General features: G+C 38.7%; 1 protein-coding gene across 5 annotated transcripts in view; it reads right to left on the bottom strand.

The window, feature by feature from the left end:
- Positions 1-25,473, bottom strand: part of agrn (agrin) — a 245,664-nt gene that overhangs the window by 128,881 nt on the left and 91,310 nt on the right. For 2 of the 5 annotated variants that reach the window (XM_082145329.1, XM_082145328.1), the window contains exon 3: positions 4,108-4,146. In XM_082145329.1, coding sequence (XP_082001455.1) covers positions 4,108-4,146 — 39 coding nt within the window. Of the gene's footprint in view, positions 1-4,107; positions 4,147-9,020; positions 10,901-25,473 lie in introns of those variants that run through there. The other 3 variants (XM_082145332.1, XM_082145330.1, XM_082145331.1) reach the window with 3 other exon arrangements.

The raw sequence follows: 25,473 nt of genomic DNA on the forward strand, positions 1-25,473 counted from the left end.
AAGAGACTGGTAATAATTAATTCTGCTTCCTTCTGTCAAGAACACAGCAACGGCTGAATAAATTACACAAGCCTTGCCTTTTATTTATTATCATTTCCACTTTCCCGAGGAAGCTGTTTGAGCTTTTCAAAGCTAAAGAAAGTTTGGCAGGGTCTCTGAAAGTAAGTCCACAGCTCGGGCACACATAAACATCTCAGTCTTACATTCAACCACCTACTCAATTCAATCTGCTATTATGTTTTTTAGCAGGTACAGCTCGGCCCCGAGGGGGAAAACTCGCTGTGACAAACGCCAAACGGAAGGCTGCATTCAGATGGAGTGTATTCATTACCACACGCTGAGAAGTGTAGGAGACAGCAAGGAGGGTTTGAGTTACCATTTCTGTATCTCACCATCTCATTTCCAACATGGCCCAAATTAAAGTGGGAATGCAAGGTGACCTATTGCTACAGGCGACATCTTCTCATACGTAACTCTCAAACCGGTCAAACATCTGATCTGATGGTTATAAACTACCCAACACAATCCTGTCATTGTTTCTTTGACTCCATCTAAAAATAACATTCATACGTGGCCAAACCAAGGGCATTCCAAGTACAAAATACCCTCAAGTTTATCGCTTGGCGCACACAACGTCGTAAGTGGGTTGGATATAAACAAACGAACATTTGTTTTACTGAAAGCAAGATGTTTTCCTCAAGCCAACTTTCTAAAACGCCAGAGAGATAATTAACAGGACAAAGCTCTGCCAAATCTTACACGAATGACCTTTGTGTGGGCAACATAGCCCTGAGTTTGAGAATCTGGCAGCGTTCGTTTTGCCGCTCACATTGCGACTTGAGCGGCTGAAACTCTAAAGGACATCGGCTTAAAGACAGCTAACAAACGGCCTACAAAATTACGCTAATTAAAGGTCGCTTTGTCAGGTTTCAGCTAGTGTTTAAACATCTTTTATTGAGTTGGAACAGGCAGATGCACATACAAAAGAAACTTCAATACTGATTGGTTTCTGTTATTTGAAAGGGAAATGCTTCAATTGTGCTGGTAATAGCGGGATACTTGGATGTCTGTGATGTGATTCCGTTTAATTAAATATCTGTGGATAATTTGGTCTGGGAATGTCATTATGCCCTTGGAATGGAAGACATGTTTTCCTTCTCATGCTCATTTTCCTAATGCACAGGCTTTTATATAAGTACATCTCAGGCTTGTAACGAATTAATATGGCAATGAAGGATTGGGGATGGAAGTGTAATTGGACAACCGATCTCCCTTGACGCTTAATGGCCTCTGCAGACAGCGGCCGCAGGGCTGGGCATGAGATAGCTGGGAGGAGAGCTTCTCTGCGGGCTTGTGAAGGTCTGGCACATAAAGAACCGTCGGTTTGAGAACTTGCAGAACAATCGGAAATGTAATTAAGAGCTGGCTGTGGCTTTTAAACACTCGGCTAGAGCGGAAACAAACAGACGGGGAAAAAGAAACATCCATGTATCGAAAACGTGCAGTGTGATCAATAGCCCACGGTTCGGAAAGCATCAAAGGGGGAATGTTTTGTGACTTCACTCGGCACCTCGCAATTTCTCTCAGAACTGCAGGGTTTCAAAGCAATCTCTAATGTCATTAAACTTCTATTAAAAAGCAGTTAGAAGTGTATATTGCCTCTATTTCTCTAGGAGTCAGACGTATACATTTTAGGTAACATTTTACGAGTTTCTGATCTCTTGGTAAAGAGTAAGGTTAATCAAAACATCAATCAAACATAATTACCTAGCAGTGCCACATGGACAGTGTTTCAAGGAGATAATAACTATTTTCTTTTAGCTGCTGCGAAATAAAATTAATCTCAAACTGGATTTTCATCACAAGCCTTTCCTCAAACCCTCAGACAGAACATCCTATGAAGCAGGTGATTGTGCAATTAATGTGCAAATCGAGCCTCGACCCAGAAGGACCGTTTCTTCAAATGCAGTTTTAATCTGCTGATACAAATGTTTCTTTAAGTTTTCTGTAAATAAATTGTGACCCTAATTAAAATGATTTCAATTAGTGCTGTCAAATCGATTAATCGCAATTAATCGCATCTAACATAAAAGTTTGAGTTTATATATTTATATGTGTGTGTGTTTGTGTGTGTATGTAACATGTTTTGGAGAAAAACATTTATTTAATAATGTGATTTAGCCTACCCCCCACTTTCAATTCTTTTACTTCAATGAAAGGTTCGATTTTTGCTAATTCTTTGAATGAAAGATCAAAAGGATAAAAAATGCAGATTTATTTTTTACAGCCATTTTTGATCATATTTATCAGGGGTGTCATTAATCAGTAACTGACCCACCTGAGCTGAAGCTGTACAATAAAATAATACTGGTGAACAGGGCTTGACATTTACTTTATTGCTCACCAGCCATTGTGGCTAGTGGTTTTTCAAAGTTACTATATCTACTATATAGATATCGCATAATTTGGCAGCAGGTATATTAGGCTGCGGTCACTTTAAGACCTGGCGCACAATCCATTATACTGTTACACATGCGTGTTTACGTGAATACTCACCAAAACCGGCATTGTATCATTATTTTGTGTGTATTTGACTGTTTAAGCACAATATACATTTTAAGCAACGAAAAAGAGTAAAATGATGTGCAATCCAATGCCGAAATTCAAGCCCTGTAACAACAACAATATACATCCAGAGCAAATTAAATGAGGGAGTGAGGGGAGGCGGGTTTGTGTGTCAATTTGCTGTCGGAGTGATGAGAGAGCAAGAAAGCGCAGCTGGTATTGTGTATCTATTCTGCGGAAAATTAGTATTGAAAGCATTATTTCAGTATTGATACATGTATCGAAAAATCTATATTTCTGACAACACTACATTGCACTTAGTTTATTATTTCAGATGACTTTTTAAAAGACTACAATTAAAAAATGTAAAGCCTATATTATATAAAACATTCAACCCGCTAAAGTGGCTAGCAGGAGTGACTGCGTTACACGCCACTGCTGAAATACACCCGCAATCAAATGCTCTGCTGGTGAACTAGTGATTTATTAGCGGGTTAATTAACTCACTCAAACGCATCAGTATTTGAATGAGATTAATCAGATACACACAACATGAACGTTAAAATGACATCTTATATCTGTACAAAATGCTTAAGTAAACTTGAACTAATTTAAATAATACTAAAACAACACTTATGATATTGTCTTTAAACGAAAACTAAACTAAAACGAATCTATAAAACATTACTAAAATGGACAAAATTTTAATAATATTTGTATCAAAAGAAAAACACTGACAAAAACACACACAAATGTAAAAATTAGAGTGAACGCTCATTATTGTTTGTTTGCTACTCCCTTGCACATTCAGGTCTGGTTCGGTGATGACAACCACACTGAAAACTTTCAAAATGTTTGCACGTGTGCACTGGAGTTAATTATACGACATGTAATTTCGGCACATTAATACCGGCTACACCCACACACATGCAGCTATTTTGTTTGAGTATTTACAACGGTGTCCATAATGAAGCTCCCTCCAGCTCATAAAGAGAAGCATCTCCACTGCCAGCAGCTCAGGAGTAACCTCCATAGCCCATTTCATGTTGTCGCATATAAATATTCATTAACAGAGTGGGGAAACCAGCTGTTTCTCCCAATTAATCTGTGCAGAGATATGCCATTTGCCAATAAATTGTTGTTGTATAATTAATGACTCTCATTGCATGGTGACAACGACAGAAACAATACCTCATTTAATATTGAGATTTATATTCATAAACTTGGCAAAAGCAAGCGGCTAATCAGCTTCAGTAATAAACGGAGCTGCGTCTCATGTGGGAAAACTTTAGCCACATACCCGAGAAGTCAGCCACCCTGCATCCCACCAGTGCAGATAAATCAAGATGTCAGGAGATTTCTACATCAAAGCAGATGTTCCTCCCTGCATCTCGCTGACCATGTTAACAGGCTACACACAAACAGACGATGGGAAGCGACGCGGTGAGGACACCCACTTCAAACAGCAAACAGGCCTGAGCTGAGATCATTATCTGGGCAGGTTGAAAACACTCTGGTCAGGAGAATTCTTATGGGACTTACCATCGGGAGGAGGAGCCGGTGTGAAGTGAACAGGTTTATCTGCAGAGGAAGAAGAGAGAGAGAGAGGCACGTTAGTTAAAAGGAAGACGTCAGGACTGTCCCAGGCGGTCAGTAGTCGTTTTGAATGAGTGGGTAGACAGTGGACTGCATGATTCTTTCACAGAGGTTAAATCTCAAAAAGAATAGATTAAGAGAGATCAGTTGGAATATGAGATTAAAAGGAATGGTCTGGGTTAAATACAACCTGAGCTCAATCGACAGCATCCATGGAGTGACATGCTATCAGTTACCACAGGAAATTTGTTTGCTGTAATGCCCTTACAGCACTGAAATAAATGTCAAAACATTTAAGTAAATTCAAGTAAAAAAAATCAAGTTTTTTTTTTATAAATAAATACTTTTATTCAGAAGAATGATAAAATGTGACAGTAACAACAATTACCAAACTGGTTCCGCGTGTTTATCACACTAACGTACATTTTGCGACAGCAAATAAAAATGATTAAATATGAAGGCTATATTAAAATTAATTGATAGTATAAAATTATATAAAATTTCTTCAAAACTGTTTAATGCCTGTAAAATTTAATGCTTTTTAATGCTATTTAAGGCCTTAACTTTTGCAAAATCCATTTAATGACTTTTCAATGCTTTTTAATGCCCCGCGGAAACCCTGTAAGCAGCACAAATGTTTTCCACATTGACAATGATAGGAACTGTTACTTGAGCAGCAAATTAGAATGATTTCTGAAGGATCATGTGACACTGAAGACTGAAAAATTAGCTTTGCCATCAAAGGAATACATTTACTATATTATAATACATTTTGGAATATATTAAAATAGAAAAAAAGTTTTAAAATGATTTTGACATGATTTTCTTGTGAATTTGACAACAAAAGTTATTTTCTGTTGCTTTCACTAGAAAGAGCCTTTTCAAATCACTCTGACATTCGTGAAGGCTACAACTTGATCATTTTAAATACTATAGAGACTATGAATATGTGTTTTTATTTTCAATATGAGCCAATTCAAGTGACTGGAACATCTGCATGGTTATGGTTATAGAATAATGTTTGAGAAATCAAGATAAAAAAATATATATATTAAAAAAACATGAATGTTTTAACGTTTTTTACCGCTTTCATTTACTGGACAAAAAAAAAAGCCTTTTTCAAAATATTTTCTTTTGGGTTCTACAGAAAACGTAAGTGTCAGGGTGAGTAAATAATGACAAAATTTACATTTTTGAGTGAACTATCACTTTAAGCTCTTACACTAATCAATGTTAAAATATTCAGACAACATAACCAGCCAAAAATATTGGGCTGAAACTCATTAAAATTAGCGCCGACTGAAAGCGAGAACTGCCTCAGAACTTGGAAGCGACCCCACTCAGTCTAACTTTCCTCCAAACCGAAGTGATTTTAAAAACACTGAACTCGCGTACCTTATTACTCTTGACAGAACCGGCTTTTCGACAACATGCACATGAAGCCATCTAGCTAAAGTGCAGCTACAACACCCAGCTTCTGCAGGCGGAAATAACCAATGCCACAAAACTATCACATCAATTGCCCAGCCAGTCGGTAGCGCTTACATACACACACACACACACTCCCACACACAGGGCTGGAGCTGGAATCTCTGCTCCTCTCTTCACCAGCACCCCCAACTGCCAGGATAGAGTTTAATTTTAGGTTCACTTCAAATTGCTTGTCAACAACTGAGCGCAGGGAAGATTGGAAAGCCGGCACTGGAGAGAGAGAGACAGAAAAACAGAGGTCTGAGAGAACGAGGAAGAGAGAGAGTGGGGGGGACGGGACGGCTTGCTGTGCTTCTCTCCTTGAATAATGAAGTGTCTGTTGAACTGGTCTGAGAGTCAATCATGACAGTTACAACGTTTCATCCTCCGGGAAACAGCGCCATAGCTGAGGGTGAATAACACACACACAGATGTGTATCATAGAGATAAAATATATACTGCTCGCATACTGTAATGCATAACCCTGTGCACAGCTCGGCTTTCTTATATGTCCAGTGGCAGTAGAGGACAAAACTACAGTCTGTGCAGGTCTCACGGGAACATTTGTTTCACATGTAAATGATACACAGCTGAGAAATTCAGCACAAGATTCACCTCAAGCCTATTTGCTTTACTTAAAGGGATAGTTCATCCAAAACTGAAAATGAGTGTCTCAGTGCAATGAGAATCAAATGAGTCCACTGCTGCTTGGACTACACTATATATACTGTATAAAGCTGTGATGTATGCTAGCACAGCTATGCAATCAATCTGATGCCAGGGACAGCTGATCATTTTACAGTTTAGAGGTTTTTAAACAAAAATATTTGACCAATTAGTATTATTTAGAGAGTCATGTAAAAAAAAAAAAAAATTCCAATGTTAAATATTGTTGTAAATAGGGAGAAGAAAAGTATCACAATATGTTACCTCATGATACTATACCAATATTCTCAGGCTAAGAATCAACATTTTTGTACATTTTTTTCCAAAATGTTTTCACGATAAGTGAGATTAAACAATTAACCACAATTCAGAGAAAAGTACAGTACCATTAGGCCAATGTAGACTCTATTCTTTCTATTCAACCAAAATTCAAACAGAGAACGAGCGAAAAACATCATTTCACAAAGTACTGAAATAATTGAGAATAGATGACAAAGAAACAAGTTAAATAATGCAGAATAACCAAACATAAATTGGTATATAAGAAAATCAAGTGAATTGTGTGTATGTATCTCATGTCACTACATCATTTAAAATGAAATCAATATTTTATTTGAAATTGTATTTAATAATTTATTTGGTAAAAACTAAAAGCACGATATAGTCAGCCAGCTGTTACCCCAAATAGACCTCAACATTGCTGTCAGGCAGACTGTCATATCCATATCTGTGCATAGGCCTAAATGCTGGCCATATGTTCTCATTCAGTGTCTGTCCTCCTCTTTCCCTTTCTGTTTTATTATCTAGTTTGCTGATGTGTATGTATGAGCTGATGAATTTGGTTGTGGCGCTGAACAGCTCTAGTCCTGTGTGGCCTCACTTCTCTGTGCCTGCTAAATGAAAATGGAAATGACTAACCTTTGGTCTGTATCCCACTCCAACAAGCTTTCAAATGCTACGATGCACCTCTCCATGTTAATGGTACTCCTTTCACTCCATCCTGTTTTTTACTCTTCTTTGAGGAGCAGGGATGGAGTGCTCTAACTGAGTTTATGTTTAAATCTAATGGAATCTGTCTGGATTAAATCGATTTTGCGACATGGTCGGCTTATAAATGAACCTCACACTCAGACTCCTTTATTGAGGGATGGAGAGGGCACATTTTCAGAATTTCATGAAGGGCCCTTTTTGGTCTTTTAATATAGATCTAATGTAGAGGCACCGCGGATCTCTTTAAGTGAGGGCACAGGTAGGATTATGAGAAATGAGGTAGGTAATGGTTTACAGAGGGCGCACAGGACTGGATGCTCTCTCATTTGCCTCTCACTGTTTTCTCCTCTCTAGAGCCTTTATTCCAGCAATACTAAACATATTCCTATCCAAAAAGGTGTATATTATTGTCTCTATAAAGGAGTATGTTACATATATCCTTTTATGTAAATATTTAACAGTGTTTTAATATCCACTCAGATGGCCTGAGGCCCTAGAAAAAAAAAGAAAAAAAAATGTGTATATATATATATATATATATATATATATATATATAAATCAAATCAAATCTCTCAAATCAAAGGTGAGACTTTCACTAAATACAGATATAAATCAGAGCAGGAATGAGTATGAATTTTGTTGGGCACCTTGTATTATAAAATGTGTCAAATATTTGCAACAACATTATACATTTGTCTGTAAAAGCTAAATGTTAACTGTTTCTGGTATAACTTCACATGGTATTTTGCGTGACACCAGAAAAAAAGTTGCTAATCTCAAGTGTAAACAGACCAAAAAAAGGTAAAGATGGACAAAAAATGTCAATAATATGATCTGTGCAAGCTTCCAATTAGGACAGTCTTCTCAGTTTCAATCTCATTAAGAAGCTAATGAGCCATCAGCACTGACGCATAGCAAAACCACTTTCTAGCCAATTAAACTTTCTTCTGTAGCACAGCATCCTTACAAATATATATGTTTACCTTTCTGCTATGAAGTCGTACTGTAGTCTTAGATAGCGCAATACTATGAATGTGAATTCACAGAGGAAGAAAACACGGGATGCAACAATTCAAAAAGGCAGATAAAAACCAATAGAGAGTAATACATCCAAAACATGAAAAGAGTAGTGTTACCTGCTGCTCCATGTCATCAAAGCACATTTTGACATGCTCTGGAGCTCACGTTCCGTCTCCTATCTTTTCTTTGTAAGCACAGTGCCAAATCTATCTGGCAATACACACCGGCTGGCGGGGCACCTTAAGATACCAAAGCGTTTGCAGATTCACTCAAGCAGATACAGTAAGCACTGAAGCTAATGCCAAGCTTTCACATCCAAAGGCATTTAATCTGCCCCCTTTATCCCACTGTGCAGTCTAAATACCACTGCTTCAGGGATGACAGAATGCCACCGAGCTGTGTTTTTAGACACAAGCGCTCAAGCACTTTGTAGGATGAGGACAGTTTATCTGTGTCATCCTTAATCATTTCACTGTCAGGCAGGGGATCGAAGCCTACGCATTAGGGATTAGTTTTTGATTGCCATCGATCCTTATTGAACCATCCATCCGTCAATGTGTCTCCCTCTGCCTGGGTGAACATCACTGTAAGAAAACTACAGAGCACACAAGGGAAAGAACCACTATTCTGAAACTTATCAGGCAACAAAAATGATACGGGGTCATGCACAAACACAGACACACAAACACACACACATATATATATATACATACGCTGCATGTCATGTTTCACTAACTGTGACCTACAGTTATTGAGGAAGAGGAGTACAGCGAAGCCGAGCGTGGAAGTGGCCAGCAGAATGAGACAGATGTTGCAAGGAATCATGAAGTACCGCACGACCAGCGACACTTTGTGCTGGTACATGCGGTCCCGCTCTGGGGGCGGCGTAGGGTACTGACAACTGGTCATACTCCACTCCGCGCCTTCCCTAAAGTACGCCAAGTTGGCAAGCGTTCCAAACAGACTCAGAGAAAAAGGATAGACGAAAGAAATCCTAAAACGGTTTCAGCTTAAATTCCAGTGGTACTTATTTTCACAGTTTCTTCCTGAAGAACGTAGACAAATGCTTTTATCAGTCTCCAAGCAAAGCATTTTGTTTCCAAATTACAGCCGCTCTGGAAGGGTACCGGTCCTACAGTCCCCAACCCTCCAGCAATCTCTCCATTTCTTTCCCAAGCACAGGAGTGGTTTGTCATGAAAGGTTAGTGTGCAAGTTCTCTTGAGTGTGTTTGACAAAAGCTCCACTGGACCCCTGGCCTAGATTTGTACCACGGACAAGTGAGTGCAAACAATCCCCACTGCACTTTGTACTTTAAATCCGCAAGCACAGAACTCCACGGCTTGGTGAATTAGTAATGAATTGGCTCTTGATTCTTCTTTTGGGGTGCTTGTAATTTTTTATGGCACAATGGTGTTCCCTTCTTTCAGGACGTGCTGCCACCTGTCTGTGTCCGACAGCAACATGAAGATGCCAGGCTGCTCTCGTTGTGGCATGTGTCAGGATTCACTGCGGGTGTGGCTTGGCATCATGCTAGCCGCCTGTCCTGATAAACACTCAGTTGCTCACAAGCTGGAACTGGAGTCATTAGCTTCACACACACACAACATACAAACTTTTGGAGAGTGACCCCTTCCGAAAATCCTCCAGAGAACTGCAACACTAGGCTCGTCTTTGGTCGTAAAAGTCAAAACTTTTCTTCCCCCCGCCCCAGGCTGAATCTCCTGAATGAATGAATAATTAGCCCACAGAGAGTCAGCAGCTGTCTTTGGCCAGCTCAACCATATGCCCTGGAGAGCAGTAGGGTCTTTTTTCCTCAACCCCCCCCCTTCCTTCAACACAAGTCCTCTCTGGTGACCTCCCCTCTTTTTCAGAAAGCACTTTGGATGAAGCCTACAGTCGAAAGTTGAGGTGTCTGGTGAGTAGACTCTTCCCCCAGATGCTGCTGTCAGCGCAGAGGCGCGCTCCTTGATCCGGGCAGCCGGAAACAAGATACGAGGAACAGCTGAGATTGCCACAGTATGTGTAAAGCAAACAAGACAACTGCTTTTGACAGTGTTGTTAGTTCTCAGTCCTTTTTAGCGGATAACTCTCAAGACAAGACAAGCTCCTGTTGTGGACTCAGCCAAGTTGTTTGTCGCTCTGAAAAGAAATGAGAACGGAAGAGTCACTTTTTTCAATGGAGTCAGAAGCTATTTAAAGCTCTTTCTCTCTCCGTTTAGCTCTCTTAAGCATCCATTCCTGTGCTGGTGTTCCTCCTTGTGTCCTGCACTTAAACTCGGTCCAGCTGAGCCTCAGAGGAAGTGTTCACTGCCAGCCAAAACATACACTCTGATCGCCGCTATTCATGTCAGAAAATCCCCCAGGCAGCAGGTACTCTGCCTGCGTTCAGCCAGCGCTTCTTAGCCAATGAGCCAGGGAGCGGCGTGCACAAATGAGTAGAGCCTGAGAGGAAAAAAGAAGAAAGAAAACAAACTGGCCGATGACACTTAGTCCACCACTCTGTTACGTTAAAAAATACACAGAATGTGTTTTCTGCATCCTTACGGCACGGACGCTCATGACTCCCTCTCTCTGCTTCGAATGAAGGAGAAGACAGTGAGAGGGGGAGTGGATGAGGGGCTGTCTCTAACAAAGGGTTGGGAGGGGTGAGAAGGGGGAGGCAGTGAGGGAGGGAGGGGGAAACCGAGAATAAAAGCTTTTGGGAATACTTGGGAGTGTTTTAAAGGGGGAGCTGGAATGACAGCGAAAACACAAAAGGGCAGTTGGACCAAAAACATGTCAAGCCTTTTGAGTTGATAGTGAATTAAAGGAGAGAGTAGCCAACAATCGTGCTAAATTGTAATTGCAAACCGTGTGGTTTAAATGGGAAAGGTGAAAGGAAAAAAAGATTGGGGATTTTTTATGAGCTTTTAAGGAAAATAGACCCTTTATAATGCAAACATGATTTAAAGGAGAGGTAGCCAAAAATCTTCATCTACTCGTGACACCATGCCATGCTTTTACTCATCTGTCATACTGTGAAATATAAAAGCAAAAATGAATATTCAGTAGAAGTAAAAATGAATATACTGGCAAAAGATCAGTGGGAAATGTGTTTTCTAATCCATAGCATTATTTCACTAGGTTTCTCGCCTATGAATGTTTATTTTATGCTCTAAGCCACATAATGAGGTCAACAGCACAGAGAGCTAATGCTTCTTTTTATACCCCCCACCTTCAGTACTGACTGGCATATACACAATGGATGTTCATCTTCACAAAGAAGCCAGTACATATTATCAATTATTTATACGCTCTGTTTCTTAACCCACCCCTCTCTGGATACCCGTCATGCTCGCACACACACACACACACACACACACACACACACACACACACACACACACACACACACACACACACACATTTTTACAAGGTTACCCTCCGTTCTTCGGACACAGCCTATTCTTTGACTTTATGGGCCCCATGGAATTGAGCTCCTGATGTACACAGCAGAGAACATGGGGTCAGCTGGGCCTCCAGCACAGGGTTCTAGGTTCACTCACCAGCTGTGGTGCTGTACCCTTAAACAACACCCACACTCCACCAGGGCCATTAATCTCCCTTCAGACTGACACGGAAACTAAGAAATAAGACAACTGGGCATATAGTGACATTCATGCGGGCTACAAAGACCTGAAACACCCATGGACCAGTAAGGAAATCGAAGAGGGCGCCACATCCGTTCAACTCCACACACCCTCTGTCATGACTCGAATAAGACCTAATTTGACTTCAAAGCTCTCTGTAATGCATCTTTAATGTGCATGCTATCTCAGAAGGTTAACATCTCTCTCAGTGTGATCTCTCAGCTGGCAACTTCCATTAAGAAACAACAACAAACTCTCTGCACTTCCTGCACTTGCATGACGAGCAGCCTCAAGGCTTTTTATGGGCTTCTGCTTGCTCCTTCTGCTATGTTTCTAGTATAATGCATGTGTGCTGATTTCAGGATAGAAGGAATAGGAGTAAAGCATGGAGTGGTGCACTTCATCTATTTTAAAAGAGCGATTAGTTATTAAACTGAAAAACCCGGAGAAATTCAAAAGATATTCACTTTCAAGTGTTTTCAGTGAAGATTCTGATTCTGATCTATCTATCTATCTATCTATCTATCTATCTATCTATCTATGAATATCCATCAATCCATCCATCCATCCATCCATCCATCCATCCATCCAACATTCAATTGTCCATTGTTTGTTCATTCAAATATCCATCTCTCTGCTCATCCATTTACCTGTCCATCCATCTATCCTTCTATTCATCTACCCAAATATGCATCTATCTATCCACCCACACATTTAACCCTTCATTCATTCAACTATTCAAATATCCATCCCTCTGCCCATCCGTTTACCAATCTATTCATCCATCAGTTTCAACAATGGTTCCACCAACGGAGAAACACAGTTTCCTCCAAGCCTCAAACATATTCTTGAACATGGAGCTTCCTTTACAGCAGCTAGCTGAATGTCTTATTGTTATGACAATCACCAATAAATAAGGTTGTTTTGATTATGATCAGATCCCCAGTTCTCAACTCATTATACTACATTGCACAAGCAGTGAAAAATAGACGCGAGACAGTGCAGGAGATAAGAGGGAGGTGGAGACCGCCAGCAGGCTCTGGGTGAGAATGAGCTAACTGCACCTCCAGCCAGATCTACTTTGGAAGCTGGAAGTTCCTTACTCCCCTGCTCTGTCATATGGCTCGCAAGAATAGAAAGCGACGCCACGCCACCCAAAAAGTGGGGATTTTTCCATCGTGCTGTCTCCTGGAGTGCCGATGTAACTGTAACAGAGACATTACCCATGGGAAATGACATCAGTATAATTCAACGTGAGAACACATCTGCCGACTGGCCTGCTGCTCTGTGAGGCACAGCGCCTGTCTGACAATGCATCCAGGTGTGAGCTATCACAGAGATGAAGCTGTTCATTCAATATCTACAGTCAATTTCTACAGACTCGGGTACCCAAAAACCATATGGCGAGATTCCAATCCTGATTTCCACTGAATGTTAATCAATCCAGTAGTTTTTCTGTGAGCAACTCAAGTTTTGTGGCTGTTTCTCATATGGTTCTGTTTGTTTCATACAGCCCATGGGCTTCATCTGACAGATGTCTGAATCAAATCACTGTCAATCTGCCAGATTCAAACTGTCCATTTTGCTGCTCTGCTATGACTGATCCTAATCCAAACAAGTCTGAGGAAACGGATGGATAACTATTGTTCGCAGCTTATGTTTGCCTCAACTGCAGTTAAACTACCTTTATGAAAAGGATAGCAATTAGGGCTGGGTGATACAACGGTATATTCCATGCAACTGCAGAAATGTGTCAACCAGCTGACATTCTACTAATTTTTATACAAATATTTTCACGTTATGGGTGACTAATACCATCCTAATAGTTTTAAATAAATTAAAATAATTCATAATCACTTTAAATACTACAAGTGAACTTGAAAAATGGATATTTGTTTTTAAGTTTGCTAAAACAAGTACATTTAACAGTGTTTTTGATGTTTTAGGACCATTTTTCTTATTTGAATAATTCAAAAGGAGTTCTGCTCTATAAATGAGATTTTCAAATCTGATTTCTATCTGTTTGCACAGTGTGAGAGGCTGTTCCACTCTAGTTCACTGCTATCTACATTGTAGAGGTCACTGGAGAGGTCTCTCTATCTCTCTATCTATTGTGTGTGTGTATGTGTGTGTGTGGCCTCGGTACAATCCACTAAAGACCATGGCAGATAAAACACAATTACCCTAATCCTTCTTTCCTTACCCAGTCCTCACCCTAATACCTATTAGTCGATGTGTGCTCAGCAGACGGTCGTATACCGTACATCACATATTGATTTTGGTTGAGGATACCCACCGCCACTCAGTTAAGTGCTTTAGGACTGATGAAAACCACCATCAAATAAATCCAACCTTCTCCCATATATCAAGGAAAGAGCAAATAAATCATTCTATAGGAAGATTTTATTACTCAGATGTTGCTCTTTCATTGCTCAAGAAAGTTAATTAGCATCTTTTGTTACGTTGTCTAGCGATTCACCATATATCAGTACCATATCGGTAATTGGCAAATATTAGAGATTTAATTTATTTATCAGTATCAGCTAATATTGGATGTGCATTTACCTTATTTTTACAGTAGATTTAGAATACTTTTACAGTCATTTAACAGTTAGCCTAATCTTTAAAAAATTATAATTGAATAATAATGTAAAATGTAATCTTTAGCAGATCACAATAAAAATATATACATTTTCATTGATAGATTTGTAAATTAAATTGTTTAATGCCTAAATTCACTAGTAGCATTTACATTTAATTTAATTTAGTAAATAAATAATAATAATAAATATAAATAAAATAAAAAGAGAAATATAGAATAGAATGGAATGGAATAGAATAGAATAGAATAGAATAGAATAGAATAGAATAGAATAGAATAGAATAGAATAGAATAGAATAGAATAGAATAGAATAGAATAGAATAGAATAGAAAGCTTAATTTTTAACTCCAAAAGTCTTGGAGGAATTTGACAAGAAATTATGAGTTCAAAGTGAAATCACAGACTGTGATGTCCTGGAAAATCTGAGCACAGTTTGAGACATTGTTGGGATCTCTCTCAAAACTTTAGAAAAGACAAATCTGAGATGACTATGTTTGTTTTCTCATGAGAAAAATCTGAGAAACAGCCTCAAGCCAATTTGCACTCCATTTAATCTCACCACTGTCTAGGAGAACAAATGAGATATTAAAGAGAGTTCTACCATCACATGCATTACTATATTCCCAAACCCATTCCCTGCCCACCATGAAACCACCTGTCTAACCAAAGACATGCAAGCCAGGACAATTCTCCTCCCACAGCTGGATCTTCATCTCTGGATGGAGCGAGCTCATTACCCTCCCACTCAGACTGCTCCTCACTCCGGGACCAAGCTGTTGAGCGCAGACAGGAGCGCAGCTGCCAAGGGCTGAAAGCTGGGCCTAATGGAGAACAGCTAACCAGCAACAGCATTTACAGCCGCTCATTCATCAGCATGCTGTTTTTCCCTCTCATCATGGTAACTACAATAATGATTGCAGCATTTAATACTTGCCATGCTCCAGCTCCCCACTCTTTTATTCATTCTTTATTTCCCACGATGCTTTCTTAATGGTCCTTATGGGGGCAATTGAGCTGGAACCGTGGTGGGGTTCTTTAAGGGACTGCTGAAGCGATGTCAAAACATAGACTACACGAACAGCAGAGAGTGACTGTTTTTTGGAGACTTGCTTGACTTTGGCTGTGTTTGACACCGGGCTTCATGGGAGCTGGCATCCATGACAGACAGGGGCTGTGTGATTGAACTTCCAGGTAATGCAGGTGGCAGCAGCAGCTGTGGAACTAAACTTGAGGACTAGCTTGGTCCAAATAGAGCAACATACAGCTGTGATTTCACATTGGACATTTAAGTTTAAAATAGTAATCAATATCACACAAAATTAAATAAAAATGCCTTTAAAATAAACATGTATTCATAAATGTATCCATACAAATATTTTAATTTTAATAATGTAGTCTAAAATGGATTCATATTTATTTATATTAAATATATTATATTTAGGGATTCACTGATATTACAAAACCAATAAGCTGATGATCATTTTCATGTTATGGCTCATAACCATTTATAACTGATAAATTGCCAAATATTATATCAATAATAAAACCGTAAAAAAAAATCTAAGCGAGTAAATTAAAATATTATAAAATTAAAATATTTAAAAATCTAATATTGGCCAAAATGTATATTCAATAAAAACTGATAACAATATGGTAGTGATACAGTACATCATGCATGCCTAATTATATGAATATACTGTATATATGTATTATAAATAATAATAACATTATGGATCTTAATATAGTCATAAACCCTTGGTATAATTGACCCTGATGTACTCTATGTAATCGCTCTCTAGAGAACAAATGACCACTTCTACATCTACAAAACCTGTAAATAAATGCAAATAAAAGGACATCCTTTGTGTTTAAATGCCGTTAAGTACTTCAACGTATGAAACACAAAATAATGACATGCTGTTCTGAGCTTTAGGCTCCACAAATTCCATGGTGAAAACTTCTGGTGCACCTCAGCAGTCCATTTATCTGCAAATCCATGCTTGAGACAATGCTTGTTTTCGGTTCATTCTCCACTATCAATAGAGGCACAGATTTGCCTCACACAATTAACCTCTGCAGAATAGAGGCCAAATTCAGCCTGTTTTCCATCTACCTATAAATTAAGCAGAGGTGGAGAGGATGCAGTGATTGGATGACATGCAGAGCATCCCATTTTTGAACAGCAAACACACTGGAGGACCAAATGGAAATTGTTTCGCATACAGTACAGACAAAACCCAGCTGCTCCTGAGCATATTCCAATGAATCAACCACTGCAAAGCAGCAAGTGTTCGGGGACCAAAGGGAGTGTTTCTTCAACCCATCTGGACATTTTTCATCTTTCTAAAGCTTATTATGATTGCATATTACCACACACACACACACACACACACACACACACACACACACACACACACACACACGCATAAACATCCACACACCTACTCTAGAAATGGGCAATCTGTTCTTAAAAGCATTTTGAAATATTTCAGAAAGTTTTGGGTTTAATCAAGGAAAATATACCTCAAGTGTTTTATGTTTGCGGAATATTTCACAGTCAGCTGTTATGAATATTACATTTCTTTGTGGAGGCCTAACAAGCTTGAGCAAAATATAAAAATCATGCTATACAGAGACCAGCTATTATGAAGTATAACCATTAAGGCATTTGAATAATACTATATAACATTTACAGCTTATGTTCTACCATTATACAGTATAGCTCCATTTCGAACACACTGTGCCGGCGCGTTCAAAAATATGCACACGCACAAAACGAAGCTTTTTCTCATATCAATTCTGACAGTGACAAGCTATTATACGCAGGCACCGTTTCATTTGCATTTACAGTAATGAACTCTCTCTTCACCCTTTCATTCTTCCATCTTTCGGCTTTTTCTCCTTCGTGCTGGATCGTCTTGGAGGGCAGAAGGGAATCTTAATTGGCATACATCCTCATTTCTCGCAAGCCATCCGAAGAGAAAAAGGAGCTTCAATTATTTATATTTCAAATCAAGAGCCTTGCAAAACCGGCTTCCACAAAACAGCCTTTTCATCCTTTCTCACATCAATCAGACAGATTTCAGAGAGTAACTGTCAAATGTGGGAGACGCTTTATGCAGCTGTGTATCTGCAATCAGGCACTACAGTATGTGAATGAGAAGACAGGAAAGAACTATTCTGATTTTTTGAGGAGTATAACAGTATAACAGTCCCCCTTCAAATCACTGGTGGCACTGGGGTCTCATGCGCCCTCGCAGCCGAAGCTCACTGGGTCACTCTGACACAGATGTTCCAGAGTCGTGGGAAACGGGTTGAGCCATCATCTGTCGGAGAGACCCGACACGATCGATTCCTCTCACATTGAGACTGACTACCTCTTTTCTGTTCAAGAACTCTTCAAAAGCTAACTATGGCTAGTTGTATGCTTTTTGGAGAAAAAAAAAAACACAGTGGCTGCCAGCTGATAAAAGCATTGCATGTTAAATATATTTGCTCTGACCGTTGTGTGCATTTCTCCCGCTTTTAATTCTCCACTTTGCAAAACACAACAGACTCAATCATCTGAGAATGAGATTCACTACAAAAAAAAAAAAAGAAACGAGACAAAAATACACCCACACAGCTGCTTTTTGGAAGCGTATGACAATGATTGCTGTGCGTTTAAACATAACAGATGCCTCATCCATTATTCACCTGCAAACCAACAAAGAGCGACCACAATAACAACCATGGATGAAGAATTTCCTCCAAGATTCTCTCCGGACCCAGAGGAAAGAGGCAGATAGTGAGGGAAGACTAGGAGGAGAGATTGTAAGAAAGAAAAATAACAATGCTGTGCGTCTAGCATGGACATGACCCTGGACTTGGCCAATGCAAACATTTGTTCTGCATGTAATCAGCAAACGTAAGCATGCTGCCGGAGAAACAAGACTGAAGGAAAACATTGAGTATGGTGGAAAAAAACAAGTGTGCTTATAAGCTGAAGCTCGCCATTATGGTAAGAGGCGTCACATTTCCGACACACGTTTGGCCAATCACAACGCACTGGGTCAGCTGGCCAATCAGATAATCAGGCTTTTCAGAAGGAGTGGTTTTGTAGAAATCAGCACGTTTCAGACAGACTGGGAATAGAGGCACTGCAATAATGTACAGTATGTGAAAGATAATGTGTTCTATAACACCCAATAAACAAAATAATGAACCTTTAAAATAGCATCTTATGACCCTTTTAAGAAAGTTTTTCATGTTGAATCATACTGAATCAGCAATGAATCATTTAGACCGATTTGTGAAGCGGTTTAATTGACTCGTTAAAAACACATGAATCCAGAAAAAAATTCCTTCACTCACAAATCAGGCATCATTTATTTTAACTGCATAATTAGAATAGTAGTATTGTTGGCTCAATTTTATAATAATAGTAATAAACTGTCCCCACATCTAAATAACAAAAGGGGCTGAATTTACCTGAATTAATACTATTATTATATCTATGAAAGTAAAGGATACACTCAAAAATGTATTCATTACCCTTGATTATTTTTTTTAAATCCATTTTGAGTCATATCAAATCACCAATAATCATTTAGGTTAATAAGTGAAGTGATTTAATTGATTCATTAAAAAGACTTGAATTTATATATATATATATATATATATATATATATATATATATATATATATATATATATATATATATATTCACTCACAAATCATGCATCACTATGGCTTTAAAGTAAGTTCTACTCTATGGAATAATAATATTTAGCTTATGAAATATTCTAGAGCATAAAAAAAAAAATGCCTTGTGAAATCCCTTCACTTTTTAAATTGATATGCCTTTTCCAGATCTGGAAAACACAATCGTAAAATTCTCTGATATCTCCATAACTGTGAGATATTCAATACTATTGTGCTTAAATATATAATAAATAAATAAAAAATGATAAAAACTAAAAAGAATAATTTCAAAAGTTACAAGTAAATTTAGGCATCACAACATTATGATGTACAACATAAAAAATTATGTACATTCTGAGATTGGTGAAGACTACATTTAACAGTGATATTAAATATTATTTGTGTTTTTAAAGATTAATTTGAATTGAGCATTAGATAAGGGCAAAGATAATCTAAATGTAACAATAAGGCAAATGAGCACGAAAAGTTAATTACTCAATATCAACTAACTAACTAAATAAATAAATACATAAAATGCATGCATACATACATACATACTGTACATATATATCCATTAATCAAAAGTAAAAGTTAAAAAATAGAAGTGTTACTCTAGTTTGGACCAAGTAATCAAATCTGTTGTGAAACACTAGGATAACCTCATCAGACATCATGTCTGACAGTCTCACGCAGAGACGTGCGAGGACTCCTCAAACCGACTGATTGCTAAGCTCTGCCTCACAATAGCCTTACGCCAATGCTCTGCAACAGCTTCCTTTTAGAGAGTGTGTCTGTTCCATCACTTCTCTGATGAAAATCATGCTTGGTTTGTGCAAGCGAGTCAATTTTGCCTTCTTTGACTCATCCAATGTGTTCACAGGTCTGTGCTCACGATGCGATAAGGGCGATAGAGGATAGAGGAAGAGCTCATCTTCCTTTGACCGAAGCCTCCATGTTTTAATGAGCAATCCAGGGGCCATGGGTCAACCGCAGCACCCATCAGTACGCCCCCCTCCCAGGCATCCATTCACCAACACGGCTTCGCCTATTTCCTGCCAATTACATCTGCTGCTCTCCTGTCTGATGACTTCATTGCATTTTCTGATTAGAGGGAACATTGTGAACGTGTGAATGCTGGGATTGAGGATACTCAAGATCCCACCTCGCATCTTATGTACTGATGGATCCATAAACCCCCCTTTCTGACAATCATTCCTACATTTGGCTATCTGACCCAAGTACCACCCCACCCCCAGCTCCCCCAGGAGAGAGCAGGGGTCATGTGACTCACATCACCAGGCAACAAATTGGCTCCATGTCCCAGTGTTCTGGAGGGCCGTTGCCATGTGACACTCTTCAAAAAGATCCACTGTCACACACATGGAACACTAGATGATCTCATTCATTCTTAGGTTGTTTGTGACACACAATCTCGGAGGCTCAGAGAAACAGAATTACATGCTGATCGCATGGATGGCTTGTATAAACAAAAAAACAAAAAGCAGAAGAAAAGAGGAACATCGATTGACCTCACATTGAAGATCATTAGACTCATTACTGAATGGGGATTTAACGGTTTTCGGTAGCCTTGACTTATCTTTGGAGCCCTATACTCACTCTTGGACCCAATTTTTGTACCACAGTAGTGTAATATGTCTTCCCTATTTACACTGAACACGATCTTAAAACAAAACGATGTATCCCTAGGGACTCTTTCAAACTGGTTGCGAATTTCAGGTCCATTTTTCCTGCACTCGATAAGCTTTTGGGTCATGAGTCTAAACAAGCATTCTAGATGATGTTGATAACACTGGCCTCCAAAATACAGCACACATATACAGCCATTGTGCTAACCGGAGCTAAAAAACAAATTGATATGGAAGAAATACAGAAAAATGGGAATGTGTTAGATATATACACATTTTAACTACCTTGTAGCATATTTATTTTAACAGCTGAATTATTACTATTATTGTTATTATTATTATTGGCTTATTCTATAATAATAATAAGAAGAAGAAGAAGAAGAATTATTAGAGATGCACCGATGTATCGGCCAACAATCGGTATCAGCCGATAAAAGCAATTATTTTCACTATCGGCGAGTAGTTCAAGCCAGGGTTGTCAGATCTGCAGTTTTTTCCTATACTAAACATTATTTGTAACGCGCCTTTCACCCAATAATCGCAAATAGCTCTTGCTTACTTTGATACTTCTAAAAATAAACAAAGTGTCATCTTTCAAATTCTGTCCCTTTTATCATGAAATTCAAACAATAAATGGCGTTTTGACGCTCTTAAATGTGACGTGACATATCACTGTAGCGCCTCAGTTCAAGCAGCAGCGCGGAGTGCGAACCTTCCACTTTAATACAAATTATATCTAGAAAAACATGCATGAATATCAGAAGGTAAGTTGAAAGTTAGAGTACAACTTACCGAAATCCGTATCACATGTAATCATCACATGTAATCACTCAATCAGACTCAATCAATCTTGAATCAGACAGTCAAGATGTCAATAAAACTTGCTTGTGAAGCTTCAAGCTTGTGAACAATATCACTTAATGTTGCATTTACCTCAGGAAAGTCATCCGTTTGTTAGCTAGCTTTTAAAAAAAAGCTTATTTACTGTTAATTATATTTGTTTGAATAAATTTGCCATGAAGACAAGTGCTAATGAAAACTACCTTATTTGTGCAACTGAGTTGTATAGAAATAAAATAGCAGTTGAATATAATAGCTCTGTTGTGACCTCTAATATTATAGTGGACCAAATGAGAGGGTTCTCTGTATAGTTTGCAGCATTATTTGGGAGAGATTTTTTATCCATAAGAAAGAAAAAAAACTATCGGTCTCAGCATCGGCTGATATCATTCTGAATAATCGGCTATCGGTATCGGCCGAGAAATTTAATACCGGTGCATCTCTAAGAATTATGTAATTCAATTATTATTATTATTATTATTATTATTATTGGCTTAATGTATAATAATAAAAATAATAATAGTCATTTACAGTATAATATGGGGTGATTTGAAGAAAAAAATGCCATTCACCTCAATGACCTCAATTCCCCAATTGACCTGAATTTATCTTAAGGAAAGGTTGAACAACAACAATAAAAGTACTGCAGTACAACAGATTTAAAGTGGTTAATCACAGTTTAGCAGTTCAGGGAGTGGGTTCTGAAACACACACACACACACTCTCTTTTCAATCTATATTTGGATAACATATTTGGATATCATCATTACATCTACCACACATAGGCTATTCAATGATCTACGTACGTACTGTCTGTTTGTATCGATTTGGCATCCATGCCAAGTTATCGGCTGAAGGCTTTGATATCTATCCAACTCTAATGTACATGTAATTAGCGAGTGTCTGGTTAACGAGGTGGTGCATTGCAAATCTTGCAGCTTTTATGTAGTGTAAAAACAGCTTATTCAACCACAATATTTTGGCTCATAACCATGAGGAGGTCCCCCGCACAGAGCCAGGGCGTCCGTACCAGTGAGTTGGTGGTAGAAATCACACTTGGGTTGGATAGAGACAGCTGAGAATGTTTGCGAGGTGAAGTCGAGATCAAAAGTGTGGAGTGGAAGAACAAAACAGACAGATAAAAAAAAATACAGACCCAAGGGAGAAAATTAGAGAGAATGGGGAAAGAAGAAAAGGTGAATCAGACAGGAAAGCGAGGCAGAGTGAGGAACAGAAGGGTGAAATTACAAAGAATTGAAACCCAAACTAGATTTGAAAGAGACTGACGGATACCTTAAAAGAAACAGAGGGGGGAAGAGAGAGAAAGTGCAGACAGAAACTGAACCATCAGTCCAGCTGGTAGGATCCATGTGTATGTTTCCGTCTGACACCCACAGGGGACGTCCCGTCTCCATTGTGCATGATGACCGCTGACCGCAGACTGCTGACTGTGGACACCAGCCAGAATGCATCTGTAGCCAGGCAGTGACCCAGCCAAAACCAATCCTCCGCTGGGCTTAAAGGAAGTGAGGGAGAACCAGGGGCCGGAGCCAAAATCCTCACAAACATGCCCACATGAAGAAGAGACAAAGGACACACACGTCGCCAACACATTTTGGGGGAGCGGTTAACCATTGCCAGGTCAAAATACCAGGCTGAGTTTGACAGTGATGGAGCACCGGCATTCCAGCCAGAGGACGGACAACTGGGAAGCCACTGTGGCACGTCTCTGACCCGTCTGTTGGCCACATGCGCAGATCAATGAGTTTACCTGAAGCTCTGTCTACCACCTGCCCACAACAACTCATTCTCTGAGAAAATAGTCTTCCCCCTTTCCTCCATCCCACAATCAAAAGCTCTTCTCGCTCTTCATATTTCTCAATTTTCCTATCACTCCGGTATCATTTCCACTTCTATCGATCAAAACAGTCTGCCTATAATTGCAAGGTCCCTTTAGCGACTCCGTCAGAGAGTGAAATACAAGAGGAAGAAAAGAGGAAAGAAAGAAAATGCGTAGTGAAATGAACAAGTGAACTCATCTTACTCAAGACAATAGCACTTTAGTAAAGGTTATTGTCTTATAAAAGGCTGAGAGCCTAGAATAATTCACTTGGAAATCAATTTTCATCGCTCCATTCATACATTAGCGGGCCATGATGGACAGTGAGAGGAAAAACTACCTCCTCTTCTCATTTCCTCTTTGTCGGTTTCTCCGTCTTTGGCTTTTTTTCTATCATGTCCTGCGCGCTGACCCCCATTTTCATATTCCTCGCTTTCATATCAGCTCCAGCGCTTCGTTCCGGCTCATTCCAAAAAAAAAGAAATAATAATTAACCTGTCGATGAACTGACCCATTCTAAATACCTCAGAATGACAAAGAACCGGCCACACGCTAATCCTTGTTAACATGAGGTACAAAGTGACACGCCACAATGAGGTTCAGCGTGATTGGGTGTGGAAATCTCCTCCGTCTGTTCTAGAACGTGCGGCCCTCTAATCATTTTTCTCCTCCATATGAACCACGTTATATTTGAGATGCTGATTTTTTAGGTAAATCAACACCATGCAGAAAACTATAATTTACTTTGATTATAATGGAAAATATATTGATGTTCCATCCACTACAACCATTTTGTACTGTTTTACAGTTGCACAGCAATATCCCAATTTGATGCACAAATATAACATTCATCTTATGTAAGGTCACAGGTGTGCTTATTTTACACAGTCTTCAAATGCAGCTTACCCAAACATATTTATAATGCATTAGGGTTCTGAGTCTGTTTTTAACTCAAGAGTTACACAATCTGAAGGATTTTTGCATTGATGTCAGACTTAACATTCATTTCTTATGAAAAATCTTAGCTACATATTTATAATTACTTTATGAATAAATAAAAATGTGTATATACATCCAATTATGAGTGGGTTTTATATTATACATTAGAGAATTATCTCACAAATAAACTATTCAGAATTTACATGTGAATTAATAAAACAATTTATAAAATATGATTACAATTTAAAAAATAAATATAAAATAACGTGACGTAATAGGATATATATGCATGTACATATCAATAAACACTATCACTCAAAAGTTTGAGTTTTTTTTTTTGTGATACGTTTATTCTGAAAGTATTCATTAAATTGATCAAAAGCGTCTAAAAAAATATTTTCCAAATAAAAGCTTTGCCATCACAGAAATGAATTACATTTTAAAATATATTCAAATAGAAAACAGTTAATTTTGCTGTAATTTTGATCAAATAAATGTAGCCTTGGTGAGCACAATTTCTTTTACAAATTGTAATGACCGCAAACTTCTGAATGGTAAACATAATATATATAAATTTGTATTTATATTTACAATTTAATTTAAACTAAATATATTTTAAACTAGGAGCATGACCCTTGAGTCTTGAGTAGAATCTGATGAAAACGACCAGGTTGCCCCTCATTTTCCTGAGGCCAGCTCGTTTTTGTCTGCCGCCCACTATCGCACACAGATGATGATGATGCTGTGTGTTCAGGACTTGCTGATACTGATAGCAGTAATGAGGCCAGCCAGTGTTTATGGGTTAGTGTAAATGTTTAATGTGTTATGCTGATGAAGCTTCTTTCTCTCAAGCCCTCAGAGGGGCAGTGCAGTGTTAAATGCCCACCCAGCAAACCCACCCGCCTCCCCCTTTCAGCTCGCCTCCATCCTCTGGAAGCCAATTACAGCGCCGTGTGACAGTACATTCAAAAGTACCAATTAACTC

This window comes from Leuciscus leuciscus (assembly GCF_965113295.1).
Source record: "Leuciscus leuciscus genome assembly, chromosome: 18".
Lineage (NCBI taxonomy): Eukaryota > Metazoa > Chordata > Actinopteri > Cypriniformes > Leuciscidae > Leuciscus > Leuciscus leuciscus.